Source organism: Botryllus schlosseri, chromosome 7, assembly GCF_051294905.1.
Source record: "Botryllus schlosseri isolate E-star chromosome 7, Bs_hap1, whole genome shotgun sequence".
Lineage (NCBI taxonomy): Eukaryota > Metazoa > Chordata > Ascidiacea > Stolidobranchia > Styelidae > Botryllus > Botryllus schlosseri.
In genome coordinates this window covers 4,121,907-4,136,078 of record NC_137242.1, presented here as the reverse complement: position 1 = coordinate 4,136,078, position 14,172 = coordinate 4,121,907, and the positions used below count along the sequence as shown (strand labels likewise).

The 14,172-nt window shown below is 42.1% G+C and overlaps 1 protein-coding gene and 1 long non-coding RNA gene across 2 annotated transcripts; both read left to right on the top strand.

Moving 5' to 3' along the window:
• Positions 1-7,424: 7,424 nt before the first annotated feature.
• Positions 7,425-9,808, top strand: LOC145442750 (RPA-interacting protein A-like). The gene has a single exon (XM_080320735.1). It carries the CDS (start codon positions 8,450-8,452, stop codon positions 9,086-9,088), a length of 639 nt encoding a protein of 212 aa, XP_080176861.1. The 5' UTR covers positions 7,425-8,449; the 3' UTR covers positions 9,089-9,808.
• A 661-nt stretch (positions 9,809-10,469) lies between these two features.
• Positions 10,470-13,568, top strand: LOC145442751 (uncharacterized). The gene is made up of 2 exons (XR_013916147.1): positions 10,470-10,971; positions 12,774-13,568. It is a non-coding gene; the product is annotated as an uncharacterized LOC145442751 (long non-coding RNA).
• The last annotated feature ends 604 nt before the right edge of the window (positions 13,569-14,172 follow it).

Genomic DNA, 14,172 nt, shown 5'->3' with positions numbered 1-14,172 from the left:
CTAAAATTAGCAACAGGGGTTAAACCCGCTCAGAGGCCAAACGCCAGACGCCAGACGCCGGGCGGCGGCCGAATGTCTACACGGCGTTTGGCGGCTGAACGGAGACGCTAGATGGCGTAGACGCCGAGTAGCTATACGGCGTTTGGCGTCCGAAAAGTGAGACGCCGTATAGCTACTTGGCGTCTGAATTTGTCTAGCGTATAGGATCTTATATGAGGGTAGTCACTCTCAGGGATTGCTAGAGAGTCGAAGTTGGGAGCTTTAACCCCGACAGACAAAGGATGTCTGCTACATAGAACACTATGGTAGACGTCTTTAGATGCTTATGATTATCGAGTTTTCTTGCAGCAATGACAGCGATTGCTCTAACTGAGGATTTGACACACCTCATTAGAATCATAACAGAAGAACTTAATTGCGGTCTCTGCGAAATCAACACGTTCAAAACGTCAGAAAAGCTAAATGAGCATATCGAGGCGGTACACTGGGCTCATCGTGTACCTCACTATATCGACAACGAAGTGCAAGGTCTGTAAATATCTTACCCGAGTATATAGCCATGTCGCATTCCTTAGTGAAGAATCTCTACTCGATTGTGATTTATGGGTAATAGACTGAGTGTTAAAAAGCTTAATATTATCATGGCTTGCGATTACTTGAAAACTGGAATTCATGTTTTGTAGTATTATCACTAAGCTTCTAGCTGTCTACTTAGACAGATACTTTTACAAGTCGGACTCGAAGTGTATTCCCCCAGACCACATGCTTGTCTGTCATCAAAACAATCCGGAAACCCATCGCATGATCAATCAAGCATATCATAACACCACATCTCCCTTTTTTAGGGGAAGAGACATCAACACTACTTACATTATATACAAGTCACAATACAGCAGCGATAACAATATATACAAGGTGACACTACCCCTGCAAGGTTAGCAAGAGCAGGGCATTTGCACTTAACAGACAGAGTCACCAGGGAGGTAGACTACTCCCAAGGTGTACAACAGGTTAGGGGATTATTCTGCCCCTGATCTTGAAACCTGTGTGTGATCAATATTGCTCAATAAATCGTTGTGGCGGATTTCTAATTCTCGAGGATCGTCTCGCGGGATTCTCTCCGGTAGGTTCAGATGAACCGTTGGCTTCTTGACGGTGTCCTGGTTTCTTCGACGCTACAAGACAATATTCAACCGGTTTATTCTGATGCGGAACAGATGGTTTGGGTTCCTCCGGAGGGTTGTACTTCCGTAAGTGTTTTCGGTTACGCCTCATTAGTCCATTGTTCGTCTCAACGATGATCGCTCTAGGATTTTCATGCATCTCCTTGATGATACCCATCCTTTCGCAATCAGGAATGTATACATGGTCTCCAATTCCGAATCTATCATTCTCAACCACACGATGTCTTTTATTGTAACTCGCAGCCATTTTCTGTCTATACTCCGTCTCCCTTTTTCGAAGATCTTCGACATCAACAGTCTGTGGCCGTAGCTGGTCAGGATGACAAATCACCTTTGTCTTCAATCTGCGTCCCATGCTCAATTGGGCGGGCGATATCCCGGAGTGCAAGGGCGTGTTCCTATAGTTCAGTAGCGTCAGATAGACATCATCTGTTTTCTTGAGCAGGGCCTTTATAGTTTGCACTCCTCTCTCGATGAAGCCATTGCCCTGGCTATATTTTGGAGAAGAGGTGAGGTGCTGAAAATTCCAGGCTCTGGAGAACTGAGAAAATTCAGAGGAAACGAAGACCGAAGCATTGTCCGTAAGCAAGACATCACAGATGCCATGATGAGAGAACACATTCTTGAAGCGAGAAATTGTGTCCCGTGACGAGATCGTTTTCTTTACTGAGAACAGTTCTATGTCTCTGGAGTAGTAATCCATGATCAAGAGGTAGTACTTGTCCTCCAGTTGGAAAAAATCAGCAGCAATTCTAGCCCATGGGCGTGTCGGAAATTCGGTCCCCATCATCGGTTCAGTTCGATCACGTCGATGCTTTTCACAGCGGTTGCAGTTGAGTACTGCATGTTCAATGTCTTTTGAATAACCCGGCCACCAGCAAGCTTGTGCTGCAAGTTGTCTGGTCTTGGTTACTCCAAGGTGCGATTGGTGAAGGTGCTTCAGAACATCTTCGCGCAACGGCGGTGGTATGACGAGTCTGTTGCTTTTTAGCAAGAGATTGTCATGTACTGTTAACACGTCTCTGAGATTCCAGAAGATACGCACCGGTCCATTTAAAGTTTCTTTGTTCTTTGGCCATCCTCCAACAACATATGTCATAACAGTCGACAGTGTCTTGTCTTCTTTAAGAGCATTCTTTATTTCTTCCAGGCGTCGGTCAGTAGCAGACAGCCCGCTGACCAGAGCACGCACACATGCTTCCGCTTCCTTGTGAAGATCGGTGTCTTCGATGCCATCCGTTGTCGGCAAAGGGCATCGTGATAGCGCGTCTGCTGAGTACATCGACTTTCCTGGTTTGCCATTGCCTTTGAATAGCTCAGGGTATGCTTTCTTGACGTCATCTTTGCTCCGCAAACGACTCTCAGGGGTAAGTTTGACTGCCCTGATGGATACTTGAACGTCCTGGCACTCTTGAAGAAGTCCAAGTTCCAGTATAGCAGGAGCGCCAAGGAGTAGCTTATCCGTATCCGATACAATGTAGACTTTCTCTGTTAACGCCTTGAAGTCGGAGCTGAGTTTCATCCGTACAAAACCAACAGTATTGAGAGGTTGTCGATTAACTCCAATGAGCCGTCTATCAGATTTCTGTATAGGCCCATATTTTCTCTTGTACAATCGCCGCGGCATGACAGACACTTCTGCTCCAGAGTCAACAATCCATTTCAGAGTGTTGTTAACGACTCTCAACATGATAGTCCACTGGATAGTCTTAGTAGCCTGTGCTGAACCTACCGATGCTTCTGCTTCCTGGGTTTCGCCCACACTTCCACACATTGCGTCTGGAAGTTCTTCCTCGTCATAACACTCAGCGCTTGGTTCTTCCTCAATCGTTTCGCTATCCAGCACGCGTACATTTCTACTTCTGCACCTTTCCTTATAATGGCCCGTTCTACCACATCTGTAGCATTTTACTGAGGCTGCTGGACAGAACCCTCTGCCTCTTTTGTGCCGTTGACCGCAAAATGTGCAGTTTATTATAGGCACAGTTTCAACTGCAGGCTTCTTAAAAGTTTGAGGTCTCGCTTTGTTGGCCACCGCTTCTATTGCTGTAGGTGCAGATCTCCGATCAGCATAGCTCCGTCTCGTCTCCTGTGTAGTCACAACGTCGATAATCTTCTGAGACGTTAGCTTGTCAAAGTCGATTTCCGATAGCTTGTACAACATCTCAGAATCATCTACGCACCCGACAATAAGTTTAGCCCGAACGGTTGCGTCGTACACTGCTGGAGGAAATTGGCATTTTCGTGCAGCCTTTCTGACTGCATGTACCCAAGATGCAAATGATTCACCCTCTTTGCGTTGTAAGAAATGGAAGAATTGAAGGTGTGCTTCAAACCTGCCATCCCGAAACTTGAAACGTTCATCGAACTTCTTCAAGACGGTATCAAGGTCAGTTTTGTCTTCTGCTGCAACTGCTTCCACACCGTCTGATTCTGCGACTGCTTCAGCAAACACGAAATCCTCGTATATTTCATTTCCTTCATCGCCTATGAATTTCCGTAATAATCCAACTTTCTGGCGCCCAGGTGATTCAGCATGACCTGCTGCATCGATAAAGATCAGGAATTTCTTTTTCCATTCCAGCCAGGCTTCTGCCTCATTCACGGCGCCTATTATTGTGAGATCCCCCGGACCTGATACAACGGCCGCCATAATCTAGTTATTAGGCTAGTTCGAAGTTATCCGCTGCCACCATGTAGTATTATCACTAAGCTTCTAGCTGTCTACTTAGACAGATACTTTTACAAGTCGGACTCGAAGTGTATTCCCCCAGACCACATGCTTGTCTGTCATCAAAACAATCCGGAAACCCATCGCATGATCAATCAAGCATATCATAACACCACATGTTTTGAGGCAATTTTCAGAAAAATCTGAGACTTGAGAGTGAACCAATCTCTGCTGTGGTTAATCTCAAATTGCATTGTAACCGGTAGGCCTACCCAATGGATTCAGAAGTATTTATGTAAAGTTGATTAATTTTGAGGTAGGCTACTTATACCCATCAAATATTAGTTAGCAAGACATGTCAGCGGAGTCAGCCATGTTTCTCTCTTAACCAGCTCTCATAATTATGACATGTTAATTTCCAATTTTTGTGTAGACATAATTGCGCTAGTTCATGTTATGCATGATCAATTTGATTGGGAGAAATTTTTCCTTCAATATATTCTATCATTATACACTATAATCCACTCTCAACTACTTGGATAGGAGTGGAGAGTGGATAGGAGTGTGGTTGATTTGACATGGATTTACCCTTGTGTATCTAATTGTATTCACATATTCCAGGCTATATCGTACCATGCCGTTTGAAGTGTATGGAACGTATTGGTCAGGCCAGAGGCAGGAGTCACTACCACTGCCATACCTGCACTAAAGTTCCAAACAAACAAGGAAAGCAAGACTCGTCGTTTAAATCAACCAGCAGATAGCAAAAGTAAAAAGCAATGCACCAAATGCGACAAGTCATATGCAAGGTCTCATGGCTTGACAAGACATGAACGAGATGCCCACGGCCATCCATCAACCCTTCCTGCAGTTTGTATTGATCCGAAAAATGGTGTGTTTATGGTCTCGCAAGGATCATCAGGCCAAGCTGCTCCTTTGCACGTTACGAAGCATTTATTACGAAGCCTGATTGGGTGTGAAGACAAAGACTGTATATCAATTTTTGGGACCCTCAAGGACAAAAATCCCGGGGTCCAATGTGATCATTTAGATGCTGTAGAAAATGCACGTCCATGTGCAAACATTGATTTAGATGAAAAGGTTTTGAACACCCTCGTTGAAATGAAGCTAATATCAACCGCAACTAGTGAAAAATGCAGCAGTGAAAGAATGAGGAGTGTGCAATGCAATGCTCCACTCGTGGTGCATGCGAATTTTGAAGCATTCAATATTTCGAAGAAATACAAGTATTATTCCATCTTCACTGGCGAGACGACATACTATAGTCCTAGTGAAAGAGTGCGGGTGACATTTGACGTTGACGGAGGCTCATGGTCATGTCTGTGCTCATGGAAAACTGGAACATGCTTGCACATCACACTGGCAAAATGGTATGTGTTCCAGACTGAACCAGATCTGATATCATGTATGTCGAGGTAATCTTCATCGCATGACTTTCGAAGATTCCATAATTAATTTCCTAATATTTGATTTACAGGTTTCGTTGCCTGTTTCTCAGTCAATTTTACTGTGGTTCCACTGCTGATTTCTTATTGACGTTTACTGTGGTTTGATTGCATATTTCTCTGACTTTTACTGTGTTTCCACTGCTTATTTCGTTGTGACTTTTACTATGGTTGCAATGCATATTTCTCAGTCATTTTTACTGTGGTTCCGCTGCTGATTCCTCAGTGACGTTTACTGTGGTTTGATTGCATATTTCTCTGACTTTTACTGTGTTTCCACTGCTTATTTCGTTGTGACTTTTACTATGGTTGCAATGCATATTTCTCAGTCATTTTTACTGTGGTTCCACTTCTTATTTCTCGATGACTTTTACCGTGGTTTCATTGCCTTCTGCTGTGGTTTCGTTGCCCATTTCATATTGTGGTTTCATTACATGCTGTATCTGCAGACTTGGGTCTGAAATTCATTGCGAGTGTACAAATATGGGGTGGTGACCGGGTTGCAACCGATTCACTAGGTTTCAAGAAGTCAAGTCGAGTCGTTTTCAATTCAACGGCGAGTCAAGTCCGAGCAATCCCCAACGAGTCAAACCTGAGAGCAATGGGTCGAGTCCAAGTCATGGTGTTTACTGTTCCCCATAGAGTTCAGCTTCAGATCACTTCTGTGGAACTCGCGGGGGTGATATCGAAGGTCTCGGATAATTTTTATCTTCATTTTTTCCATTCTAAACATGGTTATTGTAACAGATAAAAGGCAGGTTTGAGCCTATTTATCAGTCCCGATATACCATTCTTAAAAAGTCATACAATGAGTAAATCCATTTTTAAGAAAGTGAGTCGAGTCATGACTCGATTCATTGCAACCGTGGGCGGTGATACAATAATTTGATACAGCTGAACATGCAATAGATCATTTGGGATTCTGCCACCGCTTATTATGACAAAAATTTTACAACTTGCAATCTTAGATATCACATAGTTGCGAGAACTTGATAGTCGCACCATGAAATGATTAGGCCTCTGCTCAGTTTACCGAGACACCAATCGGGGGCAAACGCCGTATAGCTACTCGGCGTCTGAACATAACAGAGGCCAAACGCCATATAGCTACTCGGCGTCTCACCCACTGAGCTATATAAAGTTTTATGAAGCTATATAAAGCTATATAAGCTATATAAAGTTTTATGAAGGTACAATGCGTAAACGCATAAGCGCCCAGGTAAAACTTCCGATGAGTAGGTAGCCAAGGAGACAAAATGGCTACGCTTCAATTGTCTCCGCTGGAGACAACATTGGGAATACGAGATGCGCACCGCTTGGTCTCACCATAACAGACGCCAAACGCCGTATAGCTACTCGGCGTCTGAACATCACAGACGCCAAACGCCGTATAGCTACTCGGCGTCTGAACATCACAGACGCCAAACGCCGTATAGCTACTCGGCGTCTGAACATAACAGACGCCAAACGCCGTATAGCTACTCGGCGTCTCACCATAACAGACGCCAAACGCCGTACAGACATTTGGCCGCCGCTCGGCGTTTGGCGTCTGGCGTTTGGCCTCTAAGCGGGTTTAACCCCTACTCAAAATTAGCGGCAGATTTAGTAAGCTGTTCTTTTTCGGCCGCCTAGCGGAAACATCGCGAGGAGCTGGCGGGATACTTTTAGCATAGCCTTTTAGCATACGCTGTAAATTGCTATGCTTTTAGGACAAGCTAAACTTTTGCTGTGCTAATGATGATTAACAACAACTTATAGTGGTACTAGATGGCTAAGCTGGTATATTACTATATAGATATACTCCTACTCGTGTACATCAGCATGCACTATCTATAGAGGCTATCTATAGAGGCTATCTATGGAGGCTATCCATAGAGGCATACCGCATACAGCAATAAGACGAGGCGAATCGGAATCTTAATTAGTGGTAGAAATAATACTAATTTGATATTGTATACAATGCCATTTAAAATATTTATGTAGTATGTATTTTGTATCCTGTCAAGTGAAATTCCCGAATGCGTTTTCGAATTAATGAACCGTGTCATCGATAACATTCGGTCACAGTCACAAATCAATCAAAAAATCAACAATGGGCAGAAGAGAAATACGAGGACGAGGATATTGTCGGCGGTCAGTCCTTGTATGCAATGTACTTTCCAATTCTTTACTAGTTGCTCTTGATTACACCTGAAGAGTATCAGCCGACAACAGTCAGGCTTATATAAACATAAATATATTATTAAGTTGTATATTGAAGTTCTGTACGTCCAATGTCCAACCGTCCAAGAAGCACTTCACTTATTTCTTATTTATCCATCAACATTTTCGCGAACTATGAACACTATATCTCCATCATAGCCTTTCTGCTTTCACTGAGGTAATGGTTCTGCATATTTGATTAAACTATGGTTTATTGGCGAATCAATTTTTGTCGTAACATGTATATGTATATTTAGGAAGGTACGACACTGAAAATTTTTTTTTCATCAATAAGTTATTGCCGCGGGTGAAGTTGCCGTCAATTCCGCTCTGGGAAAGCTGTAGTGGTGCATTGACCAAATGCAAGCTTTCCGAGTTTAAATTTCTTATCTAGCTTGCAGGCGAAAATGATGCTTTTTAAAAGTTTCCCATTCCCATTCAAATGGCTTGCAGACTTGTAGAAACTACTCATTTTTCTAAATCATACTAGAATTAGTAATTTTTCAAAATACATACTAACTCTAACCCAGAGTGGAATTGGTGGCAACGTCACGCAGAATTTTCTGTATAATTACTTGATTATTCTATTCAAAAAAGCTCTCATCACGCAGGATTTATTTCAAAAAATGAACTGAGATTTCTTAGGGGACTCTAACTATACTCAAACACTCAGTAGTTAATTGAGCGTCAATTAGCTATAGATTGTGAGTTTGTATGTAAGTCTGATGGTTTGCTACAAATCACTATCGCATGTTCAAACAGAGAAAGTTTGTACAGTACATACTTGTTTACCTGTGAAGCAGGTTTTCTGACATAACACGATTAAAAATTCATAATATTGTTCATCAGATAATTACATATCATAATCATCATATTCATAACCTATACTAATCTCCTTGCCATCTGCTGTGTGGTATTTTTTCGCTATGAACCAGTCCATATCCGCTCATCAAAAGCTACACAAATGCGCCTCTCCAGGTTGGAAGCAGTCTTACAGGCGTCGATGTCACGATCGTTTGAAAAGAAACAAGGCTCAATTTCTACAACGTTTCCGCGAACAGTGTAATATCGCTAATGAACCGAAGTATGTCCTCGATGATAGCGCGATGGATGAGATTTTACGGTCGGAATTAGATCCGCAAATTGATAACGACGCGAATTTTGACGATATCATCAAAGTGATGGAGGAAATCAAGATGGAATTGATGATACAAGAACGGGAAATACTTCTTCAACACGACCGCCTTAAAGATTATGAAAACGGTGAAATAGCATCGGCGATAACGGACCACGAAAGTCGATTGGATCAAAGAGTCCTGTGCCCCATTTGCTCATGTAATTATCTTGAAATGTTTGCAACCACAATAACTTGTAAATGTGGAATCAGCATTGATGTTGGTCAAGATAGCATAACGCTTCAACACGTGGCTTTGCAACTTAAAGTCGGCGTGACTAGTCATGCTGAAAAATGTAACGGCAGACCGATATTTGGTGTAGTCAGTGAACTAGGTAATAACTTGCTCATGACTTGTGATTCTTGTGACTACATGTTCATAGTTATTTAGATTGGGTTGATCACAAGTTAAGTGTCCGGTAAATATCTGTGTGTTTAGGTTTGAATTTTTTCGGTTTTCTCGTCGACAATATCATGATTAAGGCTGGTAAAAATCGAGTGCTTGAGTAAATGGAGTCTTCGAGTCATGCATCACTTGTTATGACAGTATGAAAAAAGTCGAACGTTTACGCTACCGTACCGCAAATAATATAATGCCAGTTCTGCCTCTTATATTAGTCATTGCGGTAATCACCTGGAATTGGCAAAAATATTTTCATGCGTTTTAGTTGAGTTGAGAGCATTCGTATGTCTGCCAATGAATTACTAAGTTAATCCTCTTTTTTCATGAAAATATGGATATCTTCGTTTTTCGTATAAATAGTGCCAAAAGCATACATTTTTAAAGCGCAAGACCAGAATATGTCGGTGAACTAGTTTTGTTGATTATAGAGTAAAGGGCACGAACTGCCTCCTACTACTGTGCATCGCTCTGGAATTTTGTTGACTCCTTTTGAAGTTAGCCTTGCCGATTTCTTTGTTCTTTTATATATGTTATTTATTCGGGCTGACAAACTTTTCTACGTTCATTCGCTGCTAGTTGTACCCTTAACATCATATGCAGGCTTACTCGCATTGCTGTCGCAATTTTCTGACGTAGCCTTGGCTAGGGATTACACAAATCAAAAGCTTTTGATACTGTTTTTTACAATAAAGATGTAAAATCGTGTGATTGGTGGTATGGGTTGTTTGCCTTATTGTGTTACTTCGTCGTTAGAAGCCGATCAAGATAGCGTAATGGTGAAGCGTCCGGCTTCTTGATCGGTAGGTCGTGGGTTCGATTCCTGGCCGGGTCAGACCAAAGACCTGATTAGTAACACTGGTATTTATGACTTCCCTGCTTTGGCGCTCATGCATTACTGGGATAGCATGGAGGGATGCTGCAAGACTTGTAAATCCCTACAAGGCTATATCTGCACCTTCCTTCTCCGGCGGCATATGCACATCATGCACTCAAGGTATGCATATGCGCAGATCGTGTGTATGTAGGCCTATATCATGAGTCGGTGTATATGCCGCAAAAACATCGAGGACAAAAATAAACTACGTCCTTTCCTTAGATGTGTAGGTAGATGTGCAGTTGAAATTCATGCATCCAGCAGGGGTGATCAAGTAGGCCTACTCAATTAACAGTCGAACTGACAGTGACAATTTACTAGACATGTCAGAACTTGTTCGTCTGGACTTAAAAAGAGAAGGTGTGGAATCGGGGCTGGATACTTACTAAAATGCAAGATGCATCTTCGGGACTAATGCTAGGTGCAATTTCTGAAAATTCATCAGTCACGGTGATACAGGAGCGGAGAGGCTATTTCATACAATTCTTACGACACTACTAAAAGTGACGCAAACTTCCTAACTTTCCTACTTTCTACTTTACAAGATCTAGACAACTTTTAAGCTACATGACTAATTTTCAGATCCTACTTCAAGTACTGTCTGCATGTCCTAAAAACAGTAACCTACTTGTAATTTAGGCATATTGCTCATACTTACAATCGTCAGAGAGTATACTTTGACCGCATCTGCTCATAGCTTATCGTTAAAATGGTTAAAATCTGACCATCTTATATAATATTTTCCCGTGTACTGAGTCATAATTCCCGTCGTATCACGAACCCCTCGACTTGATAGCCTGCAAAGCTGTTTGCGTTATAGAGATCTATATCCGGCATATGGTCGTGGTCGTTTATGTCGAGGTGATTTGGGGCCAAACCTCGGCATGGCGTGCTCATGATTAGTATTAGGCGCTGCGTCGCGGACTTGAGCGTAAGATCGTTCGAATATGCGGCTATGATCGAGAAGGTGTACAGTACACTGTACATGATATTACAGGTATGCGAAGACAGAACTTGTTTTCATTGAGTCTCGTTTGGTGGTTCTCTAAATGTTTAGTGGGATCGTCACTTCATCATGTCAGCAAAGTCCTGACAACTTGGAAAACTAGAAATTGTAGTTGTCTGATTATACTATTAGGAAAATGCAGGTAATATAAGTCTAATATAGTTTGTGAAATATTTCTATGCCCTAATTTTAATTCCCATCTAATTTCTGACCGCTCATAAACCGATTCCGCTAATTGCCAATGATATCGCCTAAAGCAGTGGTTCTCAACCTTTTTGGCTTCGCGGACCCCTTTTGACCGTCATGGACTCTCGCGGACCCCCTCAAGTTTTAGTTCAATTTTAGCTCTATTATTGTGCAACCTTCATATTTGTCTTTTGCAAATATGAACTCTAGGCTTGTGATGAACGAAAAAATAAAGACTTTTCTTGAAAATAACATCATACTATTTATGTAGAAATTGGTGGACTTTTCGTATGTCAAAGCTAATTTTGCTGCTGTATTTCTTGAAGTGCGTGGTCGTGTCTTGAAAATCCGCGTCTTCGTTTTGATTTGAACGAGGAGTGCCGAAAACCAATTCCGCAAAGATAGATGGAGGCTTATGCAATATTAACGCATAACGCTTTCGACGATACTTTCGGTGTGATCGCAACATTTATGGCACCAAAATTAAGAAACAGATATTTTTTTGAATATATCACGTCCAGCATCTAGCGCAGGGACGGGCAACATACGGACCGCGGGGCGGATTCGGCCCGCAGATAGTTTCTACCGTCAAAGTTAAATCCTAATCTAAAAGTATAGACAAATTTTATGCGCCAAAGAATGGATCAAAGTTTTCCAACCTGAGAAAGACTGTCATGAAACTACTTTTTCTGTTCTGGTTTACATATATATTAACGAGCAAACATTTTCGACCATGAACAATTGAACATTAACAATGCATACCAATATAACTGGTGATAATGCTTTGATAGCAACGAAACACTCCCTGTTCTTCAAACAACCAGCCTTGTCGATAGGGCATCCGCAATAAGAATGCGCCAAATCTGATAGCCGAGCTTTCAGAGCAGGTATATCATTGTCCGATTTATGACGGGTGTCAGCCGAAAATACTCGAGTTCACTTCAATATGAATATACTATTCAATTGCATATTGAAGTTCTGTACCTCCAAGAAGCTGTTCAAATAGTGGTTGTATATCACAGGATAAAATGGATTTCGTGGCGAGGTTTCAATACCTGCATTGGGACAAAGTAAGGATATACTTCGGAAATTTTTATTTCGAACGACTGTATAGGCCTACACTAATTTGATGAGACTGACCACTTCAAATCGAGAAGGTTTTGCAGACATCACGAAGTCACCCTGATTGACGTTACTATCTCCATATTTTTATTTTTTCCACAAACCCTAACAAAACGTCTCCAAACAGCAATTTGTTTGTATCAGCAGGTTAATGGAAAATTGGCAATTAAAATGAATTCCCACACTACGATAGTTCATGTCAGACGATTATTATGATGATATGAGTCATGAGGTTTTAGCAGTTTTGGTGCGAAACTGCCTCATGCTTTCTCAAATTAAAAAATAAACTAAAAATTATAATATCAACAATACTAAAAATATAGAGGTCTCGCGGACCCCCTGAAATTGCTTCGCGGACCCCTAGGGGTCCGCGGACCCCCGGTTGAGAACCGCTGGCCTAAAGTTACCGTCACGGTCGGACCTTTGCAGATTTGCAATGCGATGTGTGCCGACGACAAACCGTGCAATAAGACTTCTGATTTCAGTTTCAGAAGTATTGTTTCAGCAAACCGTGCTGTAATGGAATTCGTCATTGGAGAGCTGGATGAGGCAACTATTTCTTTCTCCACCTTTCGCCATGCGCAATCCAACAGCAACGGAAATGAAGCAGATGCGATTAGTCTAAGCTTGAGTTGGGTCGACCAAATACCCCTCAGCCGATAAATTTTGTTGGAACTACTGGCACTTATTGCAAGCATACTCCTCCAGTGCGTATAGCGGTGCCCTTCGTTGCCTCTCCGGCAAAGCCGATATATTGAGGAAAGCGTAGAAATTCCACATCCCGGCGGAAAACCCTTAAACATGTAAATTTAACCTTTTAAAAATGCTAGCCTCGTTCATGTTCGTATGCTTATCAAGATTGTGTGATGTATTTGATATCTTCTCTTCGTGAAATTGTGGTGTGAGGTTGCTATATTTCATCTGGGTCCAACAACTCAAGTGATTTTAAATGTGTAAATAAATGTTTTAACGCGCAAGTGGTCGGCGGAAGCTGTCACATACAGGCAGGCGAGCGCTTGCGTAAGTCGTCTGCACGCAAATGAATAAGGTAATTGAATATGGACTGGACAGTGGACAATGGACATGGACTGGACATATTACAGTATCATTTGCTTGACCAAATGCGAAAATTCCTTTCAGTGTGTTTGTGTAACTTTGCCAGACTATCCGACTGAGCTGAGCAGTGTCTTATGTGGGGTGCGAATGACTTTCATTTATCACTTTCCCTATTTGGTGTTTTAGATTTTCAGGCAAAATCAATAAATTCCTCAATCGCTTTAGTGTTTGCGTCACTGCGTTCACGCAGTCACAATCGTACCACGGCGTCATTATGACGGCGATGGGCATCAGCCTTAGCCAGCTTCAAGCCTTCATTATTCGCGCGCAGGAAAAACTATTGTCTATTGGGGATGCGAAAACAACTTTGCAAATTGATTGTAAATGCACATAACGGCGTCTACTCGAGTACTCACCACGCCAATATTCAGCATGATAGCACTATATGCGTATTTAGAACTTCAAAAACGTAAAAATAGCGACAACAAATCTAAGCGGACTGCTATTATGAATACTTCAGCGCTCTTTCGCCATGGTGCACCCTTTTGAAGTTAACTCAAAGCTTGTATACCCCTGATACCATAACACACGGTTTCCATAGTAAGCCGCATTACGACAGAGAGTCGTCAAGGCCAATCTGGACGACAAACATACTCATGTGAAATTGACTACAGGGAACTTTGCACCGCCGACAGCCCTTGTGATGTTTTCCGCCGTAACTGATTTCTTGTGATATACCCTGCGTCGAGTGACCAAAAAATCACGACTCGAATCGAGTCATTAAAACCCTGCTTTGGAGTAACACTTTCAGAATCGTAACAACCAGTA

Excerpts from the sequence above, each read along its gene's own strand:
- LOC145442750 (XM_080320735.1), top strand. The coding sequence starts at position 8,450 with ATGAACCAGTCCATATCCGCTCATCAAAAGCTACACAAATGCGCCTCT.